The sequence below is a fragment of the Scardinius erythrophthalmus genome (genome assembly GCF_964197995.2).
Source record: "Scardinius erythrophthalmus genome assembly, chromosome: 2".
NCBI lineage: Eukaryota > Metazoa > Chordata > Actinopteri > Cypriniformes > Leuciscidae > Scardinius > Scardinius erythrophthalmus.
The window spans coordinates 28047205-28073989 of record NC_138222.1 but is presented as its reverse complement, the minus strand read 5'-3'; the positions used below and the strand labels follow the sequence as shown (position 1 = coordinate 28073989).

The following is a 26785-nucleotide window of genomic DNA, read 5'->3' as shown; positions in this document are numbered from 1 at the left end:
ACTATATATATTTGGAACCACCCCATCAAGTCTAAGATCTCTACGGTCACATCTTGTGGTCTCTTATGTTTAGACACTTTTAGGTAACTTATAATAATTAGCAAAACAGTTGGTGTAATTAACACAAAACCTCTGGTGCTTGGAGCCCTAATGAAGTTTATTTTGATAAAACAGTGAGCACTAAGAATGATTATTTTTAAAATGTCGCTACAAAACAAACAAAAAAACAGAGGGATAGACAGAACATATGAACCCAAGTAAACGTTACATTAAACCAAACATTTATACTTCATTGATAACTCTGCTTCAACATTCATCATGACACAGGTGGCGGTTTTTATTTGACATTCAGAAAATCTGTCCAAGGTCCACAACAACAGCAACAACATTATCATTCTCTGTCACAGTGGTAGAAACGTTTCATAAATAAAAATTGCCCAATATATGTGAAGCGAGGGGAAAATATAAAAAAAAAATCAGTGTCACAAAATCTAAGCATCAAGCTAACAAGAAACATTTTTTTACTGTATTTTTTATATTTTATTGTTATTGTTTTATTAACTATATTTGTACAAATCCAATTGCTGTCAACTGCAGACTGTATATTCTCGACGTAATGCTTCAGAAATAAATAAAACAAAAGTCATTGACATTTATACTAATTAAAATAGCCGCTTTTTAAACCGCCGACGTTTTTCATAGGTCAGATAGAACTACAACTGCAGAAATGAAGATCTAAACCATCTCAACTTCACAATCACAAACCATAAACAAGACTCTAAATCACCAGAGCAAGCCTTTTACAAGCCACAAAACTGACCGGCACTTGTTTTTTAAGATCCTTTTACACACAACTAAATAACTCGGTCCTTCTCCATAGTGCCATTCCGATAAAACTGTCCAAATGAAAATCTTTGGGACGTCTCCACGGCTGCCTCAACTGAATCTTTATATCTATAGCAGGCTGGAGCTCTACTGGTCTTCCTGAAAGGGATAGCTGAGAGCTGGAGGGAAAACATGGCTCCTGGACTGTTCATCCAGCAGAACCAAATCGTCAACGTCTCGTCCTTGGAACCTGCGGCGGCAAACCTTCACTGTCACTTTTTGCCCTTGAAATACTTTGAGCGCTTCCTTGGAGGCCATTGCCTTGGCGGCACACTCATCACGCCCGTAGCCCGTGCCCATGTAGACGGTGCAGCAGCGCAGTTCACACACCTGCCCTTCTTTTTGGGTACGTCCCATAGGCAGGTCAGGAATGTCTTTGAGAGGTACAAACACACAGCTGAGACTGGCCTTGCATGACTCCACACAACTGCGCAAGATTTCGTAGTGTTCCAGGTTGGGACCAAAGCCACCAGCGGACACGAGCTTCCAAGCAACGGCCTTGTAGAGTCGATTATAAAAGGGCTGGTGTTCTGCGGGAGCCCCCGGTGGAGGGCCTGATTTCAGAGTACTCTTCGCATGAGCTTTAACATCTGGATCATTAGGTTTAGCCCTCTTACCCTGGTAATCAGCATCCAGTTCTGCAAAATACAGGGGGGGGGGAAGCTCAGCTACTGTTCAAACGTTTGTGGTCGGTAAAAAAGAAAGTAATATTTGGTAACACTTTACAGTAACAAAGGTTTGCAAAGTATTTTAATTAATAGTTTATAAGCTCTGGTTAATACATTAATAGTTTTTCATTCATTGTCACTGTAATTAACAACATGTTATTGTTTAATTAGCTCATAAAGAGTTAGATAATGCAACTTATTACCCATTTAGATTAGGTCACATGAAATCAGAAAATGTCATTAATTAAGTGCTTTGAAATAACCTTTATTGGATTCATATTCAGCTTTCATTCAAATGTTTACAAATACATTAAGCCTATCCCCAAAGCTAAACATAACTACTTAAAAAAATGTAAATAACAATGCTGTCAATATGAAATGCATACAAATACTCATTAGATCATGTTGTTAAAATACATCAAATAGGATAATGTAATGAAACTACAGTTTATCAACTATTAATTTACTATAAACTATTAGTTTGCAAATTATGATAAATACTTCATTACTGTATACAGTACGTATTATATTACCTAACAATTTTAATCAGAAAGGACACATGAAACTGATCAAAAGTGCCAACAAAGACATTTATAATCTTACAAAATATCTTTTTAACTTTCTATTCATCAAAAAAATCCAGATAAAAATCAGCACAACGGTTTTCAACACTGATATAATAAGAAATGTTTCTTGAGCAGCAAATCAGCATTTTAGAATGATTTCTGAAGGATCATGTGACACTGAAGACTGGAGTAATGAGTAAAGAAAATTCAGCTTTGCCATCAAGGAATAAATTACATTTTAAAATACATTACAATAGAAAACTGCTATTTTAAATTGTAATAATATTTCACAATATTACTGTTTTTACTGTATATGAAGTCTTGGTGAGCATAAGAGACTTTGAACAGTAGTGTACATTAGTTTTTATTTGTCCCCGTAGGGAAAGTGGGTGTTCACAGGCATCACAAATTGGCATACAAAAATTGTTTTAATAAAAAAAAACACTAAAAATGCCAGAGGATGTCTCTTATCACTCACAATATTGTTTGCCTTGTTTAACAATCCCTTTTTATAAATACCATCTATACTATGTGATGAATTCCCTAACAAGTTACTTGCCATTACTACAACTTTCCTTGACTTCTTCTGTACTTCGGTAGCATAACCATACCAACAAACAACACAGAATTTCATGACACTTTTCATAAAATCCATAAAACATTCAGTTGTGGACATTAAAGGAAGGCAATTGTCTTCATACTAATGTAACTCGTCCCATATAAGCTCACGGTCTAGCACTATGCCAAGGTATTTATAATTTGGGTCACACTATATTAGGTGTCATTAACTACTATCCTTACATTAAAAAAATGGGTACAATGTATTTATTGTGCATGCAAAACACCTTTTGCTGCTGTTGAGGTGGGATACGGGACAGGTTTGGTGGTGCGGGCAAGATTAAGGTTGGGTTAAGTGTAAGAAAAGGGTCAACAGTGTAGGCATACATGTAAATGTAATTACAGAAATTAATTACAGCTGTAAATACATGCAGGTTTTTTTTTTATATGAATATAATAATAAGTGCATTGTATCAAATGATTAATTTAAATGTTAGTACAGTACAGTAGTTTTAGACTCCTAATATAAAGTGGGGCCATAATTTGTAACTGATAGTATTAAGTAATGTATTATTTCAATGACACACATTAAAGATAGTCCATTTACCTGAAACTGCAGGTCTTTTAGTTTTTCCCATGATTTCATCTCTAGTCTTTCGCTCAGGAGCATCAATCACAGTGATTCCTTCGGCCATCTCATTTATTTTGTCCATTACAGGCTGTGGATATCTGCATTAAAGTCAATGACATAAGAGTGTTCTCAATAAAAAAGGAAAAGTTCAAGTTTAAAACACATCTGACAATATTAGAAATGTATTAGAAGTGTGATGTGACTTTCATTTGGTAGGTGTTTTTTAAATATTAATATTACTAGTAACAAAAATGCCCCAATGATAATTTAATTTAGATAATAATAACAATTACACCAGACTATGTTTTCCTTTCAAGAATTTCATTCTTTTAACCTTCATTATAATATCAGAACAGTTCTATCACATTCACATTTTCTACTTTATGTCTCCCCAAATAACATGAAAATTAATTTTAATATAGAAAATGTAAAATATGCTTAGCACAGAAGAGATTTATTCAAAGCCATTTTATGTATGTATTGTACACTACCGTTAAAAGTCTAGGGTCGAAAAAACAAGGCTCAAAAATACAGTAAAATAAAAAATATTTACAATTTAAAATAATATAGTTATCATATTCAAAAATGTAATGTATTCCTATGATGGCAAAGTAGAATTGTAGCCATTTCAATGCAGTAGCTATTACTTCTTTCTTATTATTATCCATGTTGAAAACAGTTGTGCTGCTTAATATTTGTGTGAAAAAGCTTGAAAAAATGTTTTTCAGGATTCTTTAATGAATATAAATTTCAAAAGAAGACAATTTATTAGATCTCTCATACCATTATAAAGGTGTTTACACTAATTTTTGAACATTTTTCATTTACATCTTTGCTAAATTAAAATATTAATTTAAATAAATGAATAAATAAATAAACCCAAACTTTCGGGTAGCATATTTCAGTGTAAATGAATAGATCTGGCAAAATGAGATAAATGTCACTGACCCGTTTAGAACTGATGTTATACGAAATGCTTTTTATGTTCATGAAATCAACAACAAATGAACAAAGTCCATGATAAAATGACAATTACCGACAGCCCAAAAACACGTGGTTGGCCCAAACCATAGACAGAGACAGCAGTCTGTCTAAAGTAGGACTTGGGGTCCCAGGTTGGATAGTAGGAAAAGCCTCCATATTGCGCAGGACAAACTCTCTCCTTGCATGCCATTGTTTATTTGTCTCACAATATCCTCTTAAAGATTCCACCCAGTTCACCAGGTGTGGATTCTGACCGAGGAACTCAGAGACGATATCTGCTCCAGTCCCCGCCGCCATCACTGAAAACATGTAAAACAATCAAAAGTTACTTTGAGAAGTCCATAAAAAGCAAGTGTCCCACACAGCAGGTTCAAAGGCCATGAGGAGGGCTGGAATTCTAGGCATGTTTCCCAGAGACAGACAAACAAACAAACAGTTCATCAGTGGTTGGCAAGATACTAAATCTGCTGACAGACAGAACAGCTCATACATAAACATCAGTATGTATAGGCTATTCATTAGGTAAGAGTGCTCAGTGTTAAATTCACTGTAGTTTAAGGCTTGTTTTCATACAAGATCGCACAGATTATTTTTTAGCAGGTTATCACGATACAATTACTGAAGCATTTTAGTAATGCATTTAAATGACCACTTTGCTCATCCTGTATGGATTTAATGACTCCTATCTCAACTTCAATTTTATTTCATAAGAGTCCAAGCAGTCGCAAGGGCCAATCAGTATGTAAAATAATGAAACGGCAAAACACACAATAAAAATGCAACAGATCGTTAAGAGAACATAAACAAGCTTTACCTCTAACTATATTATCCGCAGACAAGTCCTCATCAGCTGTATGTAGTAAAAATATAATGTTAAATGTGATTGTGCAGCTGTCTGAGCACTTCCCCTGTCGCGCTCGAGATTTGCGTCATCAACGTGCGACGGGGTTTTGGCGGTGCACTGCAAAATAATGATGAGAACGTATTACCTGTATTTTTTATTATCGTTTGTTTTATTTGAATACGCTATTTGAATAACAGTGTCGGTAAAATGATCCATGAGTTGCTTCTGGCTCTCAGTGGATATCCTGGGACCATATTCACTTGGAATAAACGGAATGGATTACAGGTATTTTATACAGTATTCTGTCAGTGATGCATTTAATAATATGTCTCTATTACAGAATGAATAATTTGCATCATGGCTGTACGGAAACATGTCAGTAGTTTTTGTTTCACATTTATAAATACATTTATAAAAAAAATATCCCTTAATGTTGCAATGCATTATTTACGTTGAATATCTAGAATACCACGGTAAGATACTCCATAAAAAGGTATTACAATGGTGCATGCATGCCCCAGACATGGTAATTTCATTTCAAAAATACCATGTCAAAAAAGCTGTACTTTGTTGGTATGCCAGTATAAAATAAGTTGCATCAAGTGTTGTTAATCACAGGTGTCCCAGGACCTTCCATTCCTCCACCCCAGTGAAACCAGTGTCCTCAATCGGCTCTGTAAAATGGGCACTGACTATGTGCGCTTCACAGAATTCATAGAGCAACACACGGGTCACGTCCACCAACAGGTAATCAGATCATATTCTTCATGCATTGATTGTGCGTCAAGGACATGATCAGATTGAGGCAGAAGTGTGGTTTCTTCTCCATGTCTCACAGGAGCACTACTCCAGCCAGCCGAGTCAGTCTGGGCTTCATGGCATTTATCTGCGTGCGTTCTGCACTGGGCTGAACTCTATGCTGCAGCCCTATCGACAGGCTTTACTGGACCTTGAAAAAGAGGTTGTACATTTGGAGTTTACATTTGAAGTGCTTTTAGGTCCATATTTGCATATAATATTAAACAATTTAATTTTTTTCTTACAGTTTCTTGGTGATCCACACCTCTCTATTTCTCATGTAAACTACATGCTGGAACAGGTAAAGAGAAAACTTGACTTTTTACACCTGATCCACTGAAATATGTGGAATTATCTTACACTACCGTTCACAAGTTTGGGGTCAGTAAGATTTTTTTCTATAGTTGTATTTAAGGAAATTAATACTTTTATTCAGCAAGGATGCATTAAATGACGGTAAAGACGTTTAGGTTATAAAGTTACAACAAATAAATCTGTTTCAAATAAATGCTGTTATTTATAATAAAAAAATTCTGGGAAAAAATTATCATCAATAAGTAACGGCTGCTGAAAATTAAGCTTTGCCAACAAAGTGATAACATTTCATTAGATTTTTTGTATTTTTGATTTAATAAAAGTAGCTTTTGTGAGCATAAAAGATTTTTAAAAATCTACCTGACCCCAAACTTTTGAACGGTAGTGCATGCAGTGGTTTAATTCATTACATAAATCCAACTAAGTCCCATATTTTTAATACGGACGTTGAGTATATGTCTAACTTGCAGTTTATTCTGTTGTTCAGTTTCAGCTTCTCTTCCCATCTGTGATGGTTGTTGTGGAGACCATCAAGTCTCAGAAGGTTGGTAACTAGATGAGTGCCACCTGATTGCGGTAAATGATTAGAAGAGTGCATGGTTGGAAATAATAACCTTCTGAAACTTTCTTCTTGTTTCAACAGATTCATGGCTGCCAGATCCTAGAGTCTGTGTACAAGCACAGCTGCGGAGGACTGCCTCCTGTCAGGACGGCCTTAGAGAAGTGAGCTCTCAAAAACCCTTCTAAAAACCCCTAATGCTTGAACGTAAGACACATAATTCTATTTTTACTGCTCTAATGGTAGTGTCTGTTTCGCAGGATTCTTGCAGTGTGCCATGGCGTGATGTATAAGCAGCTGGCTGCGTGGATGCTGCACGGGTTGCTGCTGGATCAGAGTGAGGAGTTCTTTGTCAAGCAGGGTCCCAGTGCTGGCGGAGCCACAGCTGCACAGGAGGAAGAGGAGGAGGACCTGGGTATCGGAGGGCTGAGTGGAAAACAGCTCCGTGAGCTGCAGGATTTGGTGAGCGACTGAGGATGCATTTACTCTACATGGTTCAAGTGACCCAATTCCGATTTTTTACAGATTGGATATGACCCACGAATGTGTAAGCAGGAAAAAAGCACATGGATTTTCTCATTCATATGTGGAAATAAATCTGATGTGAATCAGAACATGCATTTGCGTCTGCCGTGTAAGCGGACAGATTGGATATTCCCCTGTCAGTGCGAGTCATACATGATGCCACAGTGGTGAATGACTTCAACAGGTGGACACCGACCTCGATCACATGACCTTGTTTAATGACGCAATGAAGGACGAAAGCTCAACCCGTATTTTGCTGACCTTTTTTCGCCAAGTTTACAGTGTAAATGCAAATATTGAATATGGGTCACTTTTAAAAGAAGATGTAAGCTAGTCTTAAAAAAAATCGGATATTGGGCAATCAAGACCTGCAGTGTAAATGCGGCCTAAATAACTGAACAGCACTTCCTGAGATTGAGTGATTCAGGCTGGGTCATGTGTCTGAATTCTCAGGCTCTAAACGCAAACGTCCATATAAATGAACGCATGGAAGGATGCAGATTTTTTTCTACTGGCCCAATAGTTACGTTTTTTTTTTTTTTACTAGTCCTGAGAATATTTTCAATGGCTGCACCACAAACAATGATCACATTTTTCTTAGCAATGCCTCGTTTTTTTTTTTTTTTTTAAGAATATTTGTATTTATTATTTTATACATTTTAATCAATTTAATATATTGTCATATAAAAGTTTTCTTTACACAAATATTTTTTCCCAAAAAAACCCTCCAAACAGCCCCCAGCAAAACATCTATAATGATGAATTTTTATCTTAGCAATGTATTTATGTAAAAATATATATTTCTATTTAATATTTTATATTAAATTAATATGATCAATTTTCATTTAAAATTTTGGTTACACTTTACAATAAGGTTCCATCTGTTAACATTAGTTAACTAACAACATTTACTACTACATAATTAAAATCAAAAGCTGTATCTGTTCATATTTTTATTTCTTTAAATTCATCAAAAGAAGGGGTAAGCAACAATAAAAGGACACATGAAACCAAAATGCGATGGTTAAATATTTATTAGGAAAACAAAATGAACACGTATCATAATGGAGAAACAAGAAACAAAATTAATTCACAATGCAAATAAAAGCTTGTTTGCCAGTGAATATTTCCTCTTCCCTACCATGCTCCGCTTCAGCGTCCTTTTATACTCAATCAAGAAGCGCAGACAATGAGACGCAGATGCGCAAGGATGGACCTAAACAAACACATACAGAGTAACACTAACAAATGTATTACTCATTGTTAGTTTATGCATTAACCAACGTTAACCAATGGAACCTTATTGTAAAGTATTACCAAATTTGTTTTTACATATTTTTTTCATTAAAAAAAGTAAATTATTCAATAAATATAAATAATAATAAAACAGCATTAATTAACATTATAAGCTTTTTCTGGATGTAAAACATTAACAGTTCTTTAAGGTTTGTTACAAACGCTGATTTTTGCAAAGCATTTTAAAATGTATCCACTTCACACTTATAAAATAGATGCTCCCTGGCAAAACATCTACTATAATGTGATGAAATATTTAGTATTTTTATGTTGTTGTTGTTGTTGTTGTTTTTTTAAAAACATAATCAAAATACACAGCTGCCTTTAAACAGCCATCAATAGAAAAAGATTGACAGCGGAATGGTGTAGTTACTAACCAGCCAAACTCTGTCGGCTTGTGCATGAATAGACTTTTAGCATTTTTTTTTACTGGCTGTGATTTATTATAACAATTTCTACATTTTCTGTTCATTACTGTCCCGCTGTAGAGACTGATCGAGGAAGAGAACATGCTCGCACCTTCTCTGCAGCAGTTCTCCTTGCGTGTGGAGATGCTTCCCTCATACATCCCTGTTCGAGTAGCTGAAAAAATCCTCTTTGTTGGAGAGTCAGTGCAAATGTTTGAAAACCACAACCAGAGTCCATCCCGAGCTGGTGAGTGAATGAGCGTTTTGCATCTGTTGTTCAGGTGTGTTCGTGGTGGTTTTGTTTCGTAACGCTGCCCTCATGTGGTTGCTCAGGGTCTATTCTGAAGCATCAGGAGGACATGTTTGCGGCTGAGCTCCACAGACTCAAACAGCAGCCTCTCTTTAGTCTGGTGGACTTTGAGAATCTTGTGGATGGCATTCGGAGCACAGTTGCTGAGGTTGGTCCAGGAACTAAATTGGTTTTTAAAGGCTGAATCCCAAAATGTGAAACATGTAGGGCTGGTCCGAATACCATTTTTTGAGCTTCGAAGCTTCGGTAGTAATGAACATCGAATATTCGAAGCTTCAGAGAGAGGGTGCAGAACACATTCTTCTTTCTAATAAAGACAGGAATCTCTGTCTGTCTGTCTGTTTGCATTTTGATTATTTCGAGTTCATCCAATCGACTTCAAAAGGGAGTGCAGTGATTTGCATCTCAAATGTATCGCATTTGGTGCAATATAGATGGACATGCCAGACGCAACACATTCAGAATTAATAAACTTTAGTAAACTACAGAACAATGCGAGCGGGAAACGGCGCGCCTCACATTGGCAGGGCTTATATGCTCCGACAACGGACACTGCACTAGTGATATAAACACACACACACACACACACACACACACACACACACACACACACACAGGTCTGTTAACTTAAGCAATACTTTTAAGGTAGTCTAATATTTTTCTGACTAACAAATTACTGACACAGTAAAGGGTAGATTTAAATAAAGAGAAAACACAATTTAAATAAAGAAAAACAAAATTAAAATAAAGAAAAAACTAAATTTAAATAAAGAAAAAAGAAATCTAAATAAAGAAAAACTAAATTAAGTTAAATTAAAAACGAGATTAATTTAGATTGATAATCACGGGTAAAAAGGCTAATACATTTTGTTTCTATTATTCTATTTTCCACAATGTCAAAGCAACGCAGCTTAAATACAAGCTCAGGCATGCACTTCTGTCCATACAAACTCCGCTGTTCTGCGCTCTAGCCAGAGAACACTCCCGTTGCAGGAACACTTTAGTAGGCCAAGAAGAAGCAAATATATTTATTAAGTACGAGGTTGGTTTCCTTCAATTGTCCATCCTATTAAAAATGGGCTATATAAGATAATTGTAAAAAAGAGTATTGTATTTCACCAGATTTTATAGTGTTAAACATTCAAGCGCGAATGAGAACCGTTTCGAGGGGGATGCCAGGTGTGCAAAAAAAAACAAAAAAAACCCGAATATTCGAATGTCAAATTTTCAAATCAAATACCAACCCACCGAACAAATATTCGAATATTGGGGTCCAGCCCTAGAAACATGTCTATAACATCTCTGGGTCATATTTCACAAGATGAATGAAGCCCATTTTAAGCAATTTTGACATTATTTTCATAAGAATCATTATTTTCAAATCAAAGTTTTTAATGTTATGATTCACCTCATAACTGATTGGCTTGATTCACGACGTATAACTCTTTAACAAAGACTTTTTTTAAATCCCTATGGGAGAAATGAATGGAAAAAATACTTCCGGAACCAATGCAGCTGAAAAAGTGTTTCAGTAATGTGAAAAAAAATTAGGTAACACTACCATAAGGTCCCATTAGTTAACAAATGGATTAATGAATGAACTAACACTGAGCAATACATCTGTTACAGTATTTCTTAATCTTTGTTAATGTTAGTTAATATTTATAATGGATCTGAGCTAACATGAAACTTAATTCAAATCAAAATCAAAACTTTCGAATTTAACAATGTATTATTAAATGTTGAAATTAACATTAAAAATGTTAATAAATGCTTTAAGAATTATTTTTATTGTTCCTATTAACTAATAGTTAACTAATGTTAACAAATGGAACCTAATTATAAAGTGTTACCAAAATGGTTTGAAATTTAAATTTTGAAAATATAGTGTATTGTATTAGTAAAGAGAATCTAAAAGATGATTAGATCAATAGCAGAGCTCCTCCAGTCATGGAAAACGTGGAAATATCAGGAAATTTTAACATTGTGATTTCAGGCCTGGAAAATTCACGGAAACTTGTACAATGTAACAGTTACATTTTGAAACGTCAAAATGTAACTTTTCTTCAAGGTGAAAAATGCACCCGCACTAATAGCTCTACAAAATATCAGTTGGTGTCCAGATGAAATTGTGTTTGTCTTTTCTTGTAGCACTTATGGACTTTGATGGTAGAGGAATCTGATCTTTTGGGGCAGCTTAAGGTAAACGGAGCGATTTGTTGATGGTACGCTTTTGCTGGCGCACTTTTGCTTTCACAATGAATGAGTTGTTGCTGTTTTAGATCATAAAGGACTTTTACTTGTTGGGGCGAGGTGAACTGTACCAAGTCTTCATTGACCTTGCTCAGCATATGCTGAAAACCCCACCATCTGCTGTTACTGAACACGGTATTGATTCATTTTTCTTATAACGCATGAAATCACCCTCTTCAAAATCTTCCATCCTCTTCATTATTCCTCTGATTTTGCTATTTTTGTTTCAGATGTCAATGTGGCATTTCAGCAAGCAGCTCATAAAGTGCTGTTAGACGATGACAATCTTTTGCCTCTCCTGCATCTCACTATAGACTACCAAGGGAAAGAAAGCAAAGGTATTGCCTAACGACTAGCATTTTTAGCCCTAACCAACCCTTTGTCTGCATATTAAATACTTTACATAATTGTATAATTACGCTCGCAGAGGCTTCTGGGAGTCGAGAGGGCACCACTCCTCCACAGGAGAGTTCTCCTCGTGAGGCTCCGCCCACTGGCTGGGCTGCGCTGGGATTGGCTTACAAGGTTCAATGGCCCCTGCATATTCTTTTCACTCCTGCTGTGTTGGAGAAGTAAGCCGTTGTTTTATATTGGCCATTTAAATTCCATTAAGCAACTGTATGAACACCACGGCGGTTAACCCTTGCTTCATTTCAGGTATAATGTAGTGTTTCGTTACCTGCTGAGTGTGCGTCGTGTCCAGTCCGAGCTGCAGCACTGCTGGGCCCTGCAGATGCAGCGCAAACATCTTAAATCAAACCAGACGGATGCAGTTAAATGGAGACTCCGCAACCATATGGCCTTCCTAGTGGACAACCTTCAGTATTACCTTCAGGTTACAACTTGATCTCTTTGGCTATTTTGCTGATGATGTGAAAAAACTTGCGCTACTGTTTAAAGGTCAATAGAAAAAAAATATATGTTTTTGAAATAAGTCTGTTGACTGAAGCTGCATTTAATTTATATACAAAAATATTATTATATCATTTTATTCCTGTGATGGCAAGGCAGAATTTTCAGCATCATTACTCAGTGATCCTCACATGATCCTTCAGAAATCATTCTAATATGATGATTTGATGCTCAAGAAACATTTCTTATTATTATCAATGATGAAAACAGGTGTGCTGCTTATAAAAGAACAGCATTTATTTGAAATAGAAATCTTTTGTAACATTATGAAGGTCTTTTACTGTCAGTTTGATCAATTTGATGTTTCTTTGCTGAAGTATTCGTTTTTTTTACTGATTCCCCCAAGTGTACATGCATACTAATAGGTCAGTACCACTATCGGGACCTATTAAGATGTCAACATTGCATCTTTATAATGAATATCCCCTATTAACATGATGATAGATAAAATAATGAAAACAATTACAAAATATATTTGGTTTATCCATTTAAAAACTTCCATGGCCCGGTTTCACAGACAGGGTTTAGATTAAACCAGGATTAGGGCTTCATTCAATTAGGAAATTGAAGTAGATTTTATAAATGTGACTAAAAAAAAAACATTACTGGTGTGCATCTTGAGACAAAAACAAACAAAACAATGGGACTGACATATTTTAAGATTTTGTTTACATGCACACAGATTCACCAGAGACAGTGTACCATCTGGACACTAAATAATATTTTTAACATACTAATGCTCTCTACGCATACTGTTTGTTGTTTAGTATGCAAACTGAGACCAAGCTGAAGAACAATGAATATATTTTAATAGAATTATTTTGCATTGTTCTTCAGGTGGACGTTCTGGAGTCTCAGTTTTCGCAGCTCTTACAACAGATCAACTCCACACGAGACTTCGAGAGCATTCGATTGGCCCATGACCATTTCCTCAGCAATCTTCTCGCACAGTCTTTCATATTGCTCAAGCCTGTGAGTGTCCAGAACAAATCTATGTGTATCCCAGATTCTGTGTTCTACTTCTGGTTAAATATTCACTTTATTTCTCTCCCAGGTGTTTCACTGTTTGAATGAAATTCTGGACCTGTGTCACAACTTTTGTTCCCTGGTCAGTCAGAATCTTGGGCCTCTGGATGAAAGAGGAACAGCCCAGCTGGATATTCTTGTGAAGGTAGCTTTGCTTGTGTGAATTGATTTTGAAATTATTCCTAATGCAAGATTTTATGCGTATTTATGAAAGTCAATTTCTGCCACATAAGGGGGAAAAAATCATGTTTTGGTAAATCATAAATCTAAATTGAGATAAAGATCTGAATTTGACAGTCAGAATTATGACCAGTTGAAATTGAGTTGAAGTCAATTATGAGTTGAAATTGAGATAAGTGAAATAGTCAGAATTAAATGAAATAAAAAATAATTATGATTTACTAGTTTTCTTCTTGTGGTAGAAATGGGCTTCCATAAATTCTTCCATCTGTAATCATTTCAAAATCTTCCAAATCAAGACTTTGTCATGAAATTATGATTTACCAACATGTTTTTAATGTGGCAGAAATGGGCTTTGATAGATATTGCTGTACTTTTACTTCCCAGGGATTTAGTCGTCAGTCGTTCCTGCTCTTCAAGATTCTTTCCAGCGTTCGGAACCACCAGATAAACTCTGACTTGGCGCAGCTGCTGTTACGACTAGACTACAACAAATACTACACACAGGCAGGAGGCACGCTGGGAAGGTAGGCATGAGTGATGATGCAGTGCTTTAGTCAGCTGATTCATGCAAAAATTTAACGTGTTGTTCATTGTCCTGCAGTTTTGGCCTGTAAAGTGGAGCTTGAAGATCTCAGAGGCAAACCTCACACAATGGTGCATCTTAAAACATGCCCAATACAATAGTTGATTTGTGCATTAAATTAATATATGATAGGGCTCTTGTCAATGTCACTGCTTGTGTCCTGCTTTTACCGTACTCTCAACTACCCCTATGCCATTTTACAAAAAGTAAAACTATTCCTTGACATGAACACTTAAAATCTGTAAATACCATGTGCTTTGTAATCTCTGTTATGAAATAAAACCGACAAGTGAAACAATCACGATTTCTTTATTTCATAAAAACTATGTACAGTAAAATGCATGCACTAAAACAGAGGACATTTAAAAGACACGCGAGACGACGGTGGTTTACGTAGACGGGTTGTGACAGAATTCAGAATTGCTGTCATAGCTGAGGCACTTTCCACAGATCAAGCTCTGAATCAGCCACTCCAGAGAGACGACAGGCATGTCCGGCGCCACACGTTTCAGCTCCTCAGAGGCACGTGCAGATGCTGTCACTGCCAGGTCTAACTTCATGTTTGTAATGTCTGTTAATCACAAAATTGACATCACGTTATTCCATATGCTTTTCTAATCACTTTGCCACCAGTTTTTTGCGCATACTTAAAAGGTACACTATGTAGCTTTTGTTCAAAATTTAATGAGCGAGTACATCAGAAGTGCAGAGTCCGCTCTTTGGGTCATGGCATGCCATTTTGCACGGTCGAGCGCACTGTTCAGCAAATTACACCCAAACAGTGCGCTAATGCAAAATAGCATGCCATGATCGGAAGAGCGGACTCTAGGTTAAAGGATGAGGAAGAATATAATGAGCGATTATATCATGAATCCATCTTTCAAACCATGTTTTTGTCTTATCCTGAATCAAGGTTATTATAGGTTTGCAAATTGGTATTTATTTTAATATTTTCAAATTTCCTATAGGCTATATTTAAGTTAAGTTTTAGTTAGTTTCATTAATGGTTTGTTAGTTTTAGTTTAGTTTTTATTTTGTGAACACATTTCTATTTTAGTTTTTATGTTTAGTTTCAGTTTTAGTAACTATAGTTTAGCAGAGTTAACAGAACACTTCCACTTTCCATGATTATTCTTTTATGGTTATTTCTATGATTAATCCTTTCAAACATTATTCTTGTATTGATCCATTTATGTTTTTTTGTCTATTGCATCTTTTAAAATCATTTACTCATAGTTATAGTCATATTCATGTGTTCTATTCAGACCAGACATTTAGTTTACTTCTACTCTGACAAATATTACTTGTGGGCTAGACATGCTATTTGTTTTTCTCTGTTTTCTGCTCAGTGTGGTATCTTGTTAAGTTTCACATAAGATGGTTATCTTACATGGAATTAAGGGTACAGCTGTATTTGCATAAGGTCTAGACATGATGGAAATACTTATTTGGCCATTTCTGCGAAGGGCTGGTTCAGCTGAGAAAAACGGAAAAAAGACGTAGGCGAGACTCGAGCGCAACGCTCAAACATTTAAAATAAAGTAGCGCAGTCCAATGGAAAAACGTGCTTTTCCGATACAGGATGAGAGCTTATTGCTAACAAAAACGATTATTTATTTAGTTTTTCAGTAACTGTTGTTAGTTTTGTTTAGTTTTAGTTTATTGTTTTTTAACCAATAGATTTAGTCTTAGTTTCAGTTTTCGTTAACGAAAATAACCTTGTCCTGAATCACTATGATACGCCTATATTAAGTTTCTATTGGGACTATTTTAGACCTGGCGGGACGACAAATGCCGAGGAGTAGCCCAGTACCTGCGTGACTCGTCATGTACAAGAACAGAAAAGTAACTCCAGCTACAATGTTCTTCCACAAGACACATGCAGTTTTGTTTATTAACCACTAGAGTGCCAAAAGTTACATAGCGTACCTTTAAAGCTGCATCTACAGTTTGCTAATGAGCTAAAGGTACCGTTACCCACCAGAAATGTCTTGATTTTCTTTATGGTGATGAACTTTTGCTGCACCACCCATGGAAAGCAAAGAGGTCCACAGATCCACACGATCTTCAGATATCAGCATCACCTTCAGTGCTTTAAAAGGGTTCCCACGAGGATGCCTGAGGACAGGGAACACAAGAAAACACTTGATCACAAAAGAAAATTCAAGCACCTAAGGCAGCCAGCAAAAAATGTAATGTATTCAACAACAACAAAAATTGTTTGTAGTCTGATAAAAAAATAAAAAGGAATCTGGATTTTACAAAGCCAATCCAAATCAAGTCCATAAGTGATAAAAACGAATGTGCCTTTCTCAAACTCAAAGCAAAATATCACAACACATATACATACATATAAAAGAACAATGGATAAAACAATTATACAATTATATATTCAGATCAATAGAGAAATAAACAAGTCCAATAATCCCTATAAGTGAGTTTAAAAGATTTTTAAAGCTTTTCAGTCTGAATTCGATTAGATTTCCAGTCAATTTTTCCTATCATTTAGGACATGACAGTTTAGTCATACACAAAGGGCAGTGTTGTCTACAGCTGTGTAGGAATTATCTTATTTATATTATTTAATGGTGACAGTAAATGCATGAGCAGTTCAAAAAACATTAAGAAGGAATGTGTGAAATTCAGTACTGACTTGGTTCAGTTTTAAGAAATTTCTCTTTCTACAATCAGTTACTCTCTCAGGTGTCTTGGCATTATTCTCTTACTGGTACACAAGTCCTTGAATGGTCTCACGCCATCTTATCTCTGGATCTCCTGACTGAGTATCAAAGAACGCTGAAATACACTAGTTAAAGGCTAGAATTAATCTAGATTAAAACAAAGAGGAGATTGTGCATTTGCTATAGCTCCCAAACTTTGGAATAGTAGCTATATCAGAGCCGCTACTACAGTTTATGAGTTTAAAATCATGGCTTTTAACCAATGACTAACAGTTTATGTGATTTATTGCTGTCAGTATCGCATAGTTATGAAAAGCTCATGTGTTGTTTTAATTGTGCTATATAAAGACTGTCTCATCCAAACAAGACAAGCTCTTACCACTCCACAATGCATCCCTCTGGCCCCACACCAGCAGGAAGTAGGTAGTTCCTGTAGTTGAGCAGCTTTTTCTCCTGGCAGCAGTCCTTCACCCACATCTGAGACACACAGGGAACTCCACCTGCCACACACAGCAGGTACTTCCTGGTCCGACAGTGCTGGTCGGCAATCAGCAAGCTCTGATAGGCTGCTTTACACTGACGATGCAGAAAACACACGAACATAAAACATGCAGCTCTTGTATGAGAGAGAGGAGCTGTTTGAAATATATGAGCTCACCTGTTCTTCATTAAAATCAAGCAGGATCATTCCTCCTCCCGCCTCCAGCTGTCTCACTGTATAGAGCTTGTTATATGCGGCTCTCAGCACACAGTCTAGCAAGAGACAAACTACATCATCACAGTCCAATACAAAACAAAAGGTTCTGGACTAGATATACAGTATACATGTAAGCACAACGCGAAGCTGTGATTTATTCATGAAACAGCACTAGCCTCGAGTACATAAGCTTTTATAAAACGATTACCACACAATACAAATATTAAAGCCATAAAATATGTATCAATGCAACTTTCATGAAGTAAAATCACTAAAAGCCTTTCTTCTGCTGGAAAAAAAAACGTGAACGGCAACAGAAGTTACATTATTATGTCATTAGATGGCAGCAAAGACTGTCTTTATGAGTGAGTCAGTCAGTAGAGAAGACTTTTATAGTGAAAAGACTGAAACTTGCAGTGAACACAGAGGATCAAGACAAGTGCTGTCAGTCAGGGCAGAGGAAAACCCATTAACTGTTAAACGGACAAGATATCGCAGTGGACATTCAAACTGATTTTTTATTAAGAACAAAGGACTGACCTGAACGAAAATGCTGTATCTAAATGCAGGCAAGACACTCGCTCGCTCAATCTCTCTCTCACAATATTCTACTCTACAAAATACAGTAAGCTTCAATGAACAATATCAATGAGAACAAACATGTTTACATTGCTAAGAGTGTTGTATAGTGATACACAGAACCGTTGGGTAAAGCGGTCATAGCTGTGTTTTATCGTGAATAAAACACTTTACACACACACTACCATTTGAATGTTTTCTCCAGTCGTGTCATATTATCCTCCAGAAATCATTCTAATATGCTGATTTGGTGCTCAAGAAACATTTGTTACGCTGCTTAATATGTTTGTGGAAACCGTGATATCTGTTTTTTTCAGGATTCTTTGATGAATAGAAAGTTCAACTTTTGTAACATTCTGAATGTATTTACACTTTTGATCAATTTATCCTCGCTGAATCAAAGTATAAATGTCTTTCCAAAAAAGAAAATCTTTTTTGACCCCAAGCTTTAGAATGGTAGTGTATAATCGTACTGCAAATTCTAGTTAAAAATAACCAATCCGTTTTTCCCCACGTTCCATAATACATAATAAACAGCAATGCCTTAAAATTATTAGCAAATTAGCTACGTTTACATAAACACGTTTTGTTCAGAATGATTTCACTGATGAATCCGAACAATAGTGTTTACATGAACGCTAAATAACATGATCAGGTTGATGTGCGTGTTTGGATTCAAAATGGAACTGAATCTTTTGACATGTTTGACACTGCACGAATACAGAGTTTCACGCCGCTGTCACATCATCCTTTTCTGTTTTAAAAAGCAGAATTAATATTTTATAACAAATGCCCCTTCCCGTGGCCCAATCAAGGCATCTTACAGATGAGAGTCCGAAGCAAGGAATGCTGGGACGACATTCTTCTGCAGCACTTGACGCTTCAAGGAGAATTGTAGACTGACATGATAGTCATTTATGACACTATATTTAACCACAACGTCATAACGGCATTTCTACGTCATTGTACATGCGCAGTACTTTCCAGTTTCGGTTTCCAATCCGATCAAGTGTCTACATGTCCTATCGAACAGATTAGAAAAGGTTTAAACCAACAATCCGAATGAAATTTGGCCAATTCATTCCGACTGACGTGGTTATTCCGACTGTGCTACTAGTCCGATTACAATCGGATTAATAGGGTTCATGTAAACGCAGATACTACTTCATGCTGTATGATGCTTCATTTTATATTACCAGCAAAATAACAGAGCCTTATAAACAATGAACGCTTGTTTGTTCTAACCCCTCACCTTCATCCTCATCTCTGGTCTGGTGATCGGAGTCTCTGTCGCTTTCAGAGGATGCTGTCAGCATGAAGACAAATCCCATGAAGAGAGAGGAGTTTTCAGGCAGAGGTCCATGTGTCGCCACCAGGTCATTGGGGTCAGGGGGCAGGTCTACGCCACTCCCAGATGTGTTACAAGCAGCAAGACGCTGCCCTGTTGAAGTAAAACAGAAACAATGAAAACACTACTTTGAACCTGACTGTCGAGACTGGGTGTTTAACAAAGAGAGCCCATAGGAGATAATGAACTGTGAGGAATTAAAAACAAACACCACTCCCATCTACCCTGTTGAGTGCTCACCAACACAAAAGTAAAAATACATCTTATGCCACATACCAGTTGCTGTTTAGAGCTGGAGATCTGCACTCCATTAAACATCAAAAGCAGTATTTGATCACATCTTCATGTGGTTTATCAGACGTTTTATATTGTAAAACCAGACGGTTACATTCAAGAACGACAACACTGAGGAAAAAGGCACTCATTTGGTTTTTCATTTTCATATGTTTGAGTTCATTTAAAAATACATTTACAGATTATGTAAAACATAATTTCATAGACATTAAAATGAATAAAATGTTGCTAAAACCGTAACAGAAAAAGACCAAATTAGGCGATAAAATCAGGCACATAATAAAACATTCTGCTAAAATGAAGCAAATGCTTTGCTCCATATTGTTGAATTAATAAAGTCTGTCTGCAAGGGGCATCGTACCCACTCTGGCCCCTCCCCCCCTGCGTCCTCTCTTCGCAGGAGTCCTTTCGTCCTCTGTGCCACTGATGAGCTTTCGTTTCCCAGAAGGCCCTGGGTTTCTCGGGCTGTTGCTGGAGCTGCGGGTAGGTGTCCCTGCTCCACTTGAGTTCATTCTGCGTCTCCGCTTTCCTTCTACCAGGTTATCTGAGGACAAAATGACACTGTAACCAATGTACCAAATGTAACAAAACTAGTGCTGTTTCAGAGTGTGCTACAAAGAGATTTGTCAAAGTTTGGCTATGGATGAGTTAGTAAATTGCAAGAATTTCATTATATGGTAACACTTTACAGTAAGGTTCATTAGTAAACATTAGTTAATGTATTAAGTAAGGGTTAATGCCCGACGAGGTGTCCATTATCAGGTATTAATGGACGACGGCGAGGCGTGAACCGTCCGACGCGCAGCGGAGGACTCCGCCGAAGTCCATTAATACCTGACAATGGACACCTCGAAGGGTATTAACCCGCTTATACCATGGTCACTTGCCAAATAACACATTTTTAAAACATTAGTTTTACAATCGAAATCTAAAGTTACAAGTTACAAACAATAACTTGGTTTCCTTGGTTACGCCTGACGGTTTATTTAGGTGTACATTATCACTTTTTAACGGACACCCTGCAGCCAATCAGAATCGAGTATTCACCCAGACCATGGTATAACTAACATGAACTAACAATGAGCAAAACATTTGTTACAGTATTTATTAATCTTTGTTAATGTTAGTTAATAAAAATACAGCTGTTCATTGTTTGTTCATGTTAGTTCACAATGTTAACAAATACAACCTTTGATTTTAATAACGTATTAGTAAATGCTGAAATTAATATTAACTAAGATTAATAAATGTCAAATTCATTCTTAACTTTTTGAGAGCCAGTAGTAACAAAGTGGGGGCTCGTCTAAACACAATTTTGCCTATAATCTGTTAACTAAGGTAGTTAACTAATGAACCTTATTGTAAAGTGTTACCCATTAAATTATCTTAGATGTTTGTGTCCAGAACAGTCCAGCTGAAGACTCACCAAGGCTGATATCAGATGCCATGGTTTGTGGTGTCGATGGTTCGTAGGGCCCCAGTCCATACTGCTCCCTCAGGCGGCTGCCTTGCTCCATGCTGAGAATCACAGATGTTCTGCTGTACCACTTACTCTGACCATCTTTCTCCACACAGTAAAGGAACTCAGAGTCTTGAGTCTTGTGACCTTTCACCAAACCTGGTCACCAGAGACACAGAAAAGCACAGAAAAATAAAGATTATAGTAAGCAGAGGTGTGAATCTTCACTTGCCACACGATTACGAATCAGAGAGCAACGATTTGATTTTAGAGTGATTCTTGAAGCATCAAAATGCATCTTTTCCTCCAAGTCTTTTATTAATGATAATTATTATATTATCACAATATTATAGTATTAGTATATTATAATAGTTATTTTTGTTATTTTTATCTTTGTTATTAAAAACACAATATAAGAAATAAACTAATGTAATTACCAGTGCTTCACATTTTTTCATTTTATATCCATTTAACAGACGCATTCAAGTAAGAACTAATACCGAATTTTAATATTCAAATCAAAAAGAGTCACTGCATAGTCTTTTGTGTATTAAAGGGATACTTCACCGATTAGCATTAAAGGAGAACTCCGGTCAATTTTTAACATTGAGCTCATTTTTTTGTCAATTTGGAGTGCTGTCAGTACAGAGAACAACGACAAAAATCGGTGTTGCCTACACCGTGTTATCCTCTTTTAAAAATGTGCCCCCTGTTGACTTCAATGGGGCAAGTTTTAAACCTGCTTTTAGCCTCTTAACATCCTTGATGTGTCATTACAAGTGCACAGGTCATGTGAGTGATTCCTTCAGAGTGATCACGGGTGAATCTGACTGCAGTAGATGTGAAAGATATGTATAAAAATGATGTTATTTCAGCCAGCGCACATACCTGTGTTTACATCCTGTTTTCGGTTGAAGTCCAAAGTAGTCGATTGCCGAGTTCATGTGCGTGATCATAGGTAACTAAACCTATGTGCGTGAACTCGACAATCGATTACTATGGACTTCGACCGAAAACAGGATGTAAACACAGGTATGTGCGCTGGCTGAAATAACATCATTTTTATTAATATCTTTCACATCTACTGTAGTCAGATTCACCCGTGATCACTCTGAAGGAATCACTCACATGACCTGTGCACTTGTAATGACACATCAAGGATGTTAAGAGGCTAAAAGCAGGTTTAGTACTTGCCCCATTGAAGTCAACAGGGTGCAAATTTTAAAAAGAGGATAACACGGTGTAGGCAACACCGATTTTTGTCGTTGTTCTCTGTATTGACAGCACTCCAAATTTACAAAAAAAGGTCAATGTTAAAATTGACCGGAGTTCTCCTTTAAGCTTTGTATCAGTAGAAACCTGGTACTATTTTCGAATGACCTGCTTCCCTCCCTCATGTCCCCCTGAGACGAGAGATTTCTATATTGTGTGTCTGGAAAAAAAACTCAGATGACGCAAGAGAAGAAGACTACAGAAGACTACAGCCAGTAGTAGGAGCTAGTTACGCATGTTTTCATCCCGCCCATAGGGGGTGGGATCTCATGATAAAACGGCATCTTTTTTTCAGTCAACTAGTGGCCTAGTTGTATAATTTCTTCCGATACTGCCCTCTGTAACCGGTAGGCGTGGCTTGGGAGTGGCCTCGTAGCGCAGCGAAGCAAGTGCATTCTGGGAGTTGTTGTCTTTCATCCACATGAGCCAAAAATACATTTTCTGGCTTTTCTCAGACTAGAAGGCACCAACTTCTAAAATAATTTCACATTTCTACTGCATAAATGACCCAATTGCACAATTAAATACACATTCATCTTTCCAGCGGTGAAATATCCCTTTAATTATAAATAAATACATTATTATTAAAGCTACAGTTATTTGATCAAGAGCAGTGAGTGATTCCATCTTTTCTTTTGTTTGATTAACATTATTAAAGGGTTAGTTCACCCAAAAATGAAAATTCTGTCAGTAATTACTCACCCTCATGTTGTTCCAACCCCGTAAGACTTTTGTTCATCTTCGGAACACAAATTAAGATATTTTTGATGAAATCTGAGAGCTGGATCACTCCTCCTGCAGGCTTATGGACACTATAACTTGCTGGCCCAGAAAATGTATTAAAGACATTGTTAATATAGTCCAAGTGACTCCAGTGGCTCAATCTTAAGTTTATAAAGCGACGAGAATACTTTTTGTGCGCAAAAACAAACAAAAATAACGACTTTATTCCACTTTTCATTTCCTTCTCTCTGGACCTCGAGTCTTTTTACGTAGTGTAATAGCGCAGCGCGTCTGTGTTTCACGTCACCACATAGGCTCACTATTGGGCGACTCTGGTCATGTGTGATGCGTGGTGACGTGAAACACAGACGCGCTGCGCTATTACACTATGTAAAAAAAACTCAAGGTCCAGAGAGAAGGAAATGAAAAGTGGAATAAAGTCGTTATTTTTGTTTGTTTTTGCGCACAAAAAGTATTCTCGTCGCTTTATAAACTTAAGATTGAGCCACTGGAGTCACTTGGACTATATTAACAATGTCTTTAATACATTTTCGGGCCAGCAAGTTAAGGTGTCCATAAGCCTGCAGGAGGAGTGATCCAGCTCTCAGATTTCATCAAAAATATCTTAATTTGTGTTCCAAAGATGAACGAAAGTCTTACGCGGTTGGAACAACATGAGGGTGAGCAATTACTGACAGAATTTTCATTTTTGGGTGAACTAACCCTTTAACACAGACAGATGCGGGTTTATTATATTAAGACCTAATGTACGGATCTAATATGATGTTACACATAAGATTCCAGAGACAAAGATAAATAAAACAACAGGAAGAAAGATAGACAGATACAAAGATAGAATGACAGACAAAGACAGAGAGACAGACAGATAGGCAAAGATATAGAGCCTAAGACAGACAAAGATATTTAACGGCAGACAAACAAAAATAAGGATAGATAGCATGAGACAGACAGACACATATTTAGACAAAGAAAGACAGAGAGACAGACAGACATAAAGATAGAGGGACATAGATGGACAGATAGATAGATGGCCAAAAATAGATACATCGGCAGAAAGACAAGATAGAATGACAGACAGTCAGAGAGATATGTAGACAACGTGAGAGGAGCTGTCCAATCAAATGTTAGTAAGTAAGTCTATTGCTGACATCACAGTTCCAAGCGAAGGAGACACCGCTGATAGAGCTGCCACCTGGATCATATAAATCTCCTGTCTGGGTACATTCTGGCTCCCCAAAGCGTCACAACATCGGGCCAGAACTGCACTGTCACGAAAGTTTATCAACTGCACGCGTTTTTAAGCCTAGCCAATTTAAACATTCAACCGCACAATCGGCACACGGAAACACGTGTCTCAGACAGCGCGCGAATACTAAATTGGGTTCATTTACATGCCTGTCTTCGCGAGCATCCTAGTAAACAGAGTGTCTCAAGTGTACATAAACCGTCGAGAAAGACAATGCATGTGTATCAGTGTACTGGATCCGTGCATTAGGTCTTAAAGTGACAGCAGTCTAATATTCCTGTTGTCGTTTTTAATGTCAATTAAACAAGACAAAGGATTTTTTTTAAACAAATCACCCTCTGCTATTGACTAAATAACTTTTGTGACTTTAATAAAGATTAATCTTTATTTAATTTATACAGTGGAGACTATGCAGTGTTATTTTACACTGTACCTAAAAACTACTGTTAGACCTATCTGAAAAACCTGAAAATATAGTATATGAATACATAATGGTATAAATGTAATGGTTCATAATCATTTTTAGTCCTGCTTACCGATATTGAAGTACTCCTCTTCTGTCAAGGCAGTGACCTCCGTCTCCAGAGGAATGGGGTCGCAGAGCAAGATGTCCTTTCCTTGCACTTCACATTCCTGGTTGTCATCGAATAGAAGGCGGAAATGGTTCTCTCCCAGGTCTCGAGTGATACTCCCAGAATAGAAATAAGAGTTGGATGACCACTTGGCCAGCACACGCAACCCAACAAAGCTGCTGGACCCAGTGCTGTTGTCCGGGGAGGTGGTGTTGAGAGAGTCAGAGTGGCTCGTAGCACTGGGCTCAACTGGGCTGCCTGGCGCTTGGACATGTCTTTGGGCAAAGGGCTCCTCTTCTGAGGATGATGCACCCTGGCCATGGGCACCACCTCTCTGCCCTGTCCTGCCACCTCTGAGAGCCAGTATTAGCAGGGGATGGAGAGAGCAATAAAAATAAGAAAATTGTGACACCATGAGCATCCATTAAATATGTAAACTAACAGAGCGCATGTCCATGATCCACAAAGGAAGAGCAAAGTTAATACTACTATCTGAGACATTTTGGGGGAAAAGAGCAAGAGTTCATGCAAGATGATTAAAAACAGTGGTTTTATGAAGTGGCTATAAATTAGTGGCTAACTGTTGGTACAAACAGTGTCTTGGACCCTGGCAGCCTACCCAGGAGCACCTCACCTGGACAGCGGGCCGCGGGAAGGAGGCCTTCCTCGCCGGGCACGGCCACGGGGGCTCAGCTGGGTGGTGACCCGAGACCCCCGTGCATCCGTCACCTCTGACCCCACCACCACAGTGTGGGTCCTCGGCTGCTGCCGCCCGCCCCACCTGGGGTTCAAACACACACAAGGAGAGGATGCGCTCAGCTGAAACGCCCTCAACCAAATGTGCATGGGAGCAGCAGCCATGAGGGGGTACTAAAATCAAACCGTGTCTAATAACAAGAAAGTGTGAACATGCTTGAAGGAAACATTCTGACAATCACATGCATGCAAGACATTCTACGCAACTACTGCCATACAAGTGTGACCGTTTCCGAGATTGGTGTGTTAACCGCAGAGTGTTAGTGACAGAAACGGAAACAGAACAACTTCTTACCGGCCAGATTTGGCCCCTCGGCTGGCGGGCATGAGGAAATCTGGCATTCTGATGGGGCCCAAGCCCCCGCTGCTTATCCCACTGGAGCTGTGGTGTGATGGGGCCTTTGAGGAGAGTGAACTGACATCAGCCAGGTCTCCTGATGTCATTGAGCTTCCTGTGCGGGATGGGGAGATGTCATTATCTATGACGCAGCGGTCCACCACGGGTTCCTCTGACTCCTTGGAGAAAACATACAGAAGAGGTTTGTTTAACAGCTTAATCTGTCCTTAAGACCTTTGTCAATGTTTTTTTTTGACAAGCCATTCATAGGACTGAGACTGAGAACCAATCATTGAAGGTTCATTCAGTAATATTTTTCTCATTAAACATTTTTACCCCCTAAAGAAATTAAAAGCAATTCTCAAATATGTTTAATATCATGACTCCAGCTATATCAGTAGCTTCATTTTACACGCAGCTGTGGCCGGAATCGCGAAACATTCTAGAATAAAATTAGAGCTGCACGATCAATCATTAAAAGATCGCAATCTCGAATT

The 26785-nt window shown here is 37.5% G+C and overlaps 3 protein-coding genes across 11 annotated transcripts in view; 1 reads left to right on the top strand and 2 right to left on the bottom strand.

Moving 5' to 3' along the window:
- Window positions 1-316: 316 nt before the first annotated feature.
- On the bottom strand, window positions 317-5236 carry cdkn2aip (CDKN2A interacting protein). The gene is made up of 4 exons (XM_081359889.1): window positions 5107-5236; window positions 4345-4591; window positions 3285-3406; window positions 317-1523 (listed from the first exon to the last, which is right to left on the bottom strand). The coding sequence occupies exons 2-4, from the start codon at window positions 4587-4589 to the stop codon at window positions 973-975; spliced, it is 918 nt and encodes a 305-aa protein (XP_081216015.1). The 5' UTR covers window positions 4590-4591; window positions 5107-5236; the 3' UTR covers window positions 317-972.
- On the top strand, window positions 5224-14595 carry tubgcp4 (tubulin gamma complex component 4). The gene is made up of 18 exons (XM_081359888.1): window positions 5224-5421; window positions 5755-5883; window positions 5975-6097; window positions 6182-6235; window positions 6737-6793; window positions 6893-6972; window positions 7069-7270; window positions 9118-9283; window positions 9370-9494; window positions 11498-11548; window positions 11629-11734; window positions 11830-11937; window positions 12027-12171; window positions 12257-12434; window positions 13349-13483; window positions 13566-13682; window positions 14105-14244; window positions 14322-14595. Exons 1-18 carry the CDS (start codon window positions 5344-5346, stop codon window positions 14332-14334), a joined length of 2007 nt encoding a protein of 668 aa, XP_081216014.1. The 5' UTR covers window positions 5224-5343; the 3' UTR covers window positions 14335-14595.
- Window position 14596: 1 nt separating this feature from the next.
- The window catches only part of tp53bp1 (tumor protein p53 binding protein, 1), a 32334-nt gene continuing 20145 nt past the window's right edge, over window positions 14597-26785 (bottom strand). For 5 of the 9 annotated variants that reach the window (XM_081359885.1, XM_081359880.1, XM_081359879.1 and 2 more), the window contains exons 20-29: window positions 26247-26467; window positions 25830-25976; window positions 25160-25548; window positions 21329-21520; window positions 20264-20446; window positions 19513-19701; window positions 17643-17737; window positions 17364-17560; window positions 16285-16421; window positions 14597-14874 (exon numbers count right to left, since the gene is read on the bottom strand). In XM_081359885.1, coding sequence (XP_081216011.1) covers window positions 14693-14874; window positions 16285-16421; window positions 17364-17560; window positions 17643-17737; window positions 19513-19701; window positions 20264-20446; window positions 21329-21520; window positions 25160-25548; window positions 25830-25976; window positions 26247-26467 — 1932 coding nt within the window. In that variant the 3' untranslated portion in view covers window positions 14597-14692. The remainder of the gene's footprint in view (window positions 14875-16284; window positions 16422-17363; window positions 17561-17642; window positions 17738-19512; window positions 19702-20263; window positions 20447-21328; window positions 21521-25159; window positions 25549-25829; window positions 25977-26246; window positions 26468-26785) is intronic. The other 4 variants (XM_081359887.1, XM_081359882.1, XM_081359881.1 and 1 more) reach the window with 1 other exon arrangement.

Excerpts from the sequence above, each read along its gene's own strand:
- cdkn2aip (XM_081359889.1), bottom strand. The coding sequence starts at position 4,589 with ATGGCGGCGGGGACTGGAGCAGATATCGTCTCTGAGTTCCTCGGTCAG. Across the intron at positions 3,407-4,344 it reads CACGTGTTTTTGGGCTGTCG|ATATCCACAGCCTGTAATGG; the intron begins GTAATTGTCATT and ends ACTTTAATGCAG. Across the intron at positions 1,524-3,284 it reads TAAAAGACCTGCAGTTTCAG|AACTGGATGCTGATTACCAG; the intron begins GTAAATGGACTA and ends TGTATTTTGCAG.
- tubgcp4 (XM_081359888.1), top strand. The coding sequence starts at position 5,344 with ATGATCCATGAGTTGCTTCTGGCTCTCAGTGGATATCCTGGGACCATA. Across the intron at positions 11,549-11,628 it reads ATCTTTTGGGGCAGCTTAAG|ATCATAAAGGACTTTTACTT; the intron begins GTAAACGGAGCG and ends TTGCTGTTTTAG. Across the intron at positions 11,938-12,026 it reads CCAAGGGAAAGAAAGCAAAG|AGGCTTCTGGGAGTCGAGAG; the intron begins GTATTGCCTAAC and ends TTACGCTCGCAG.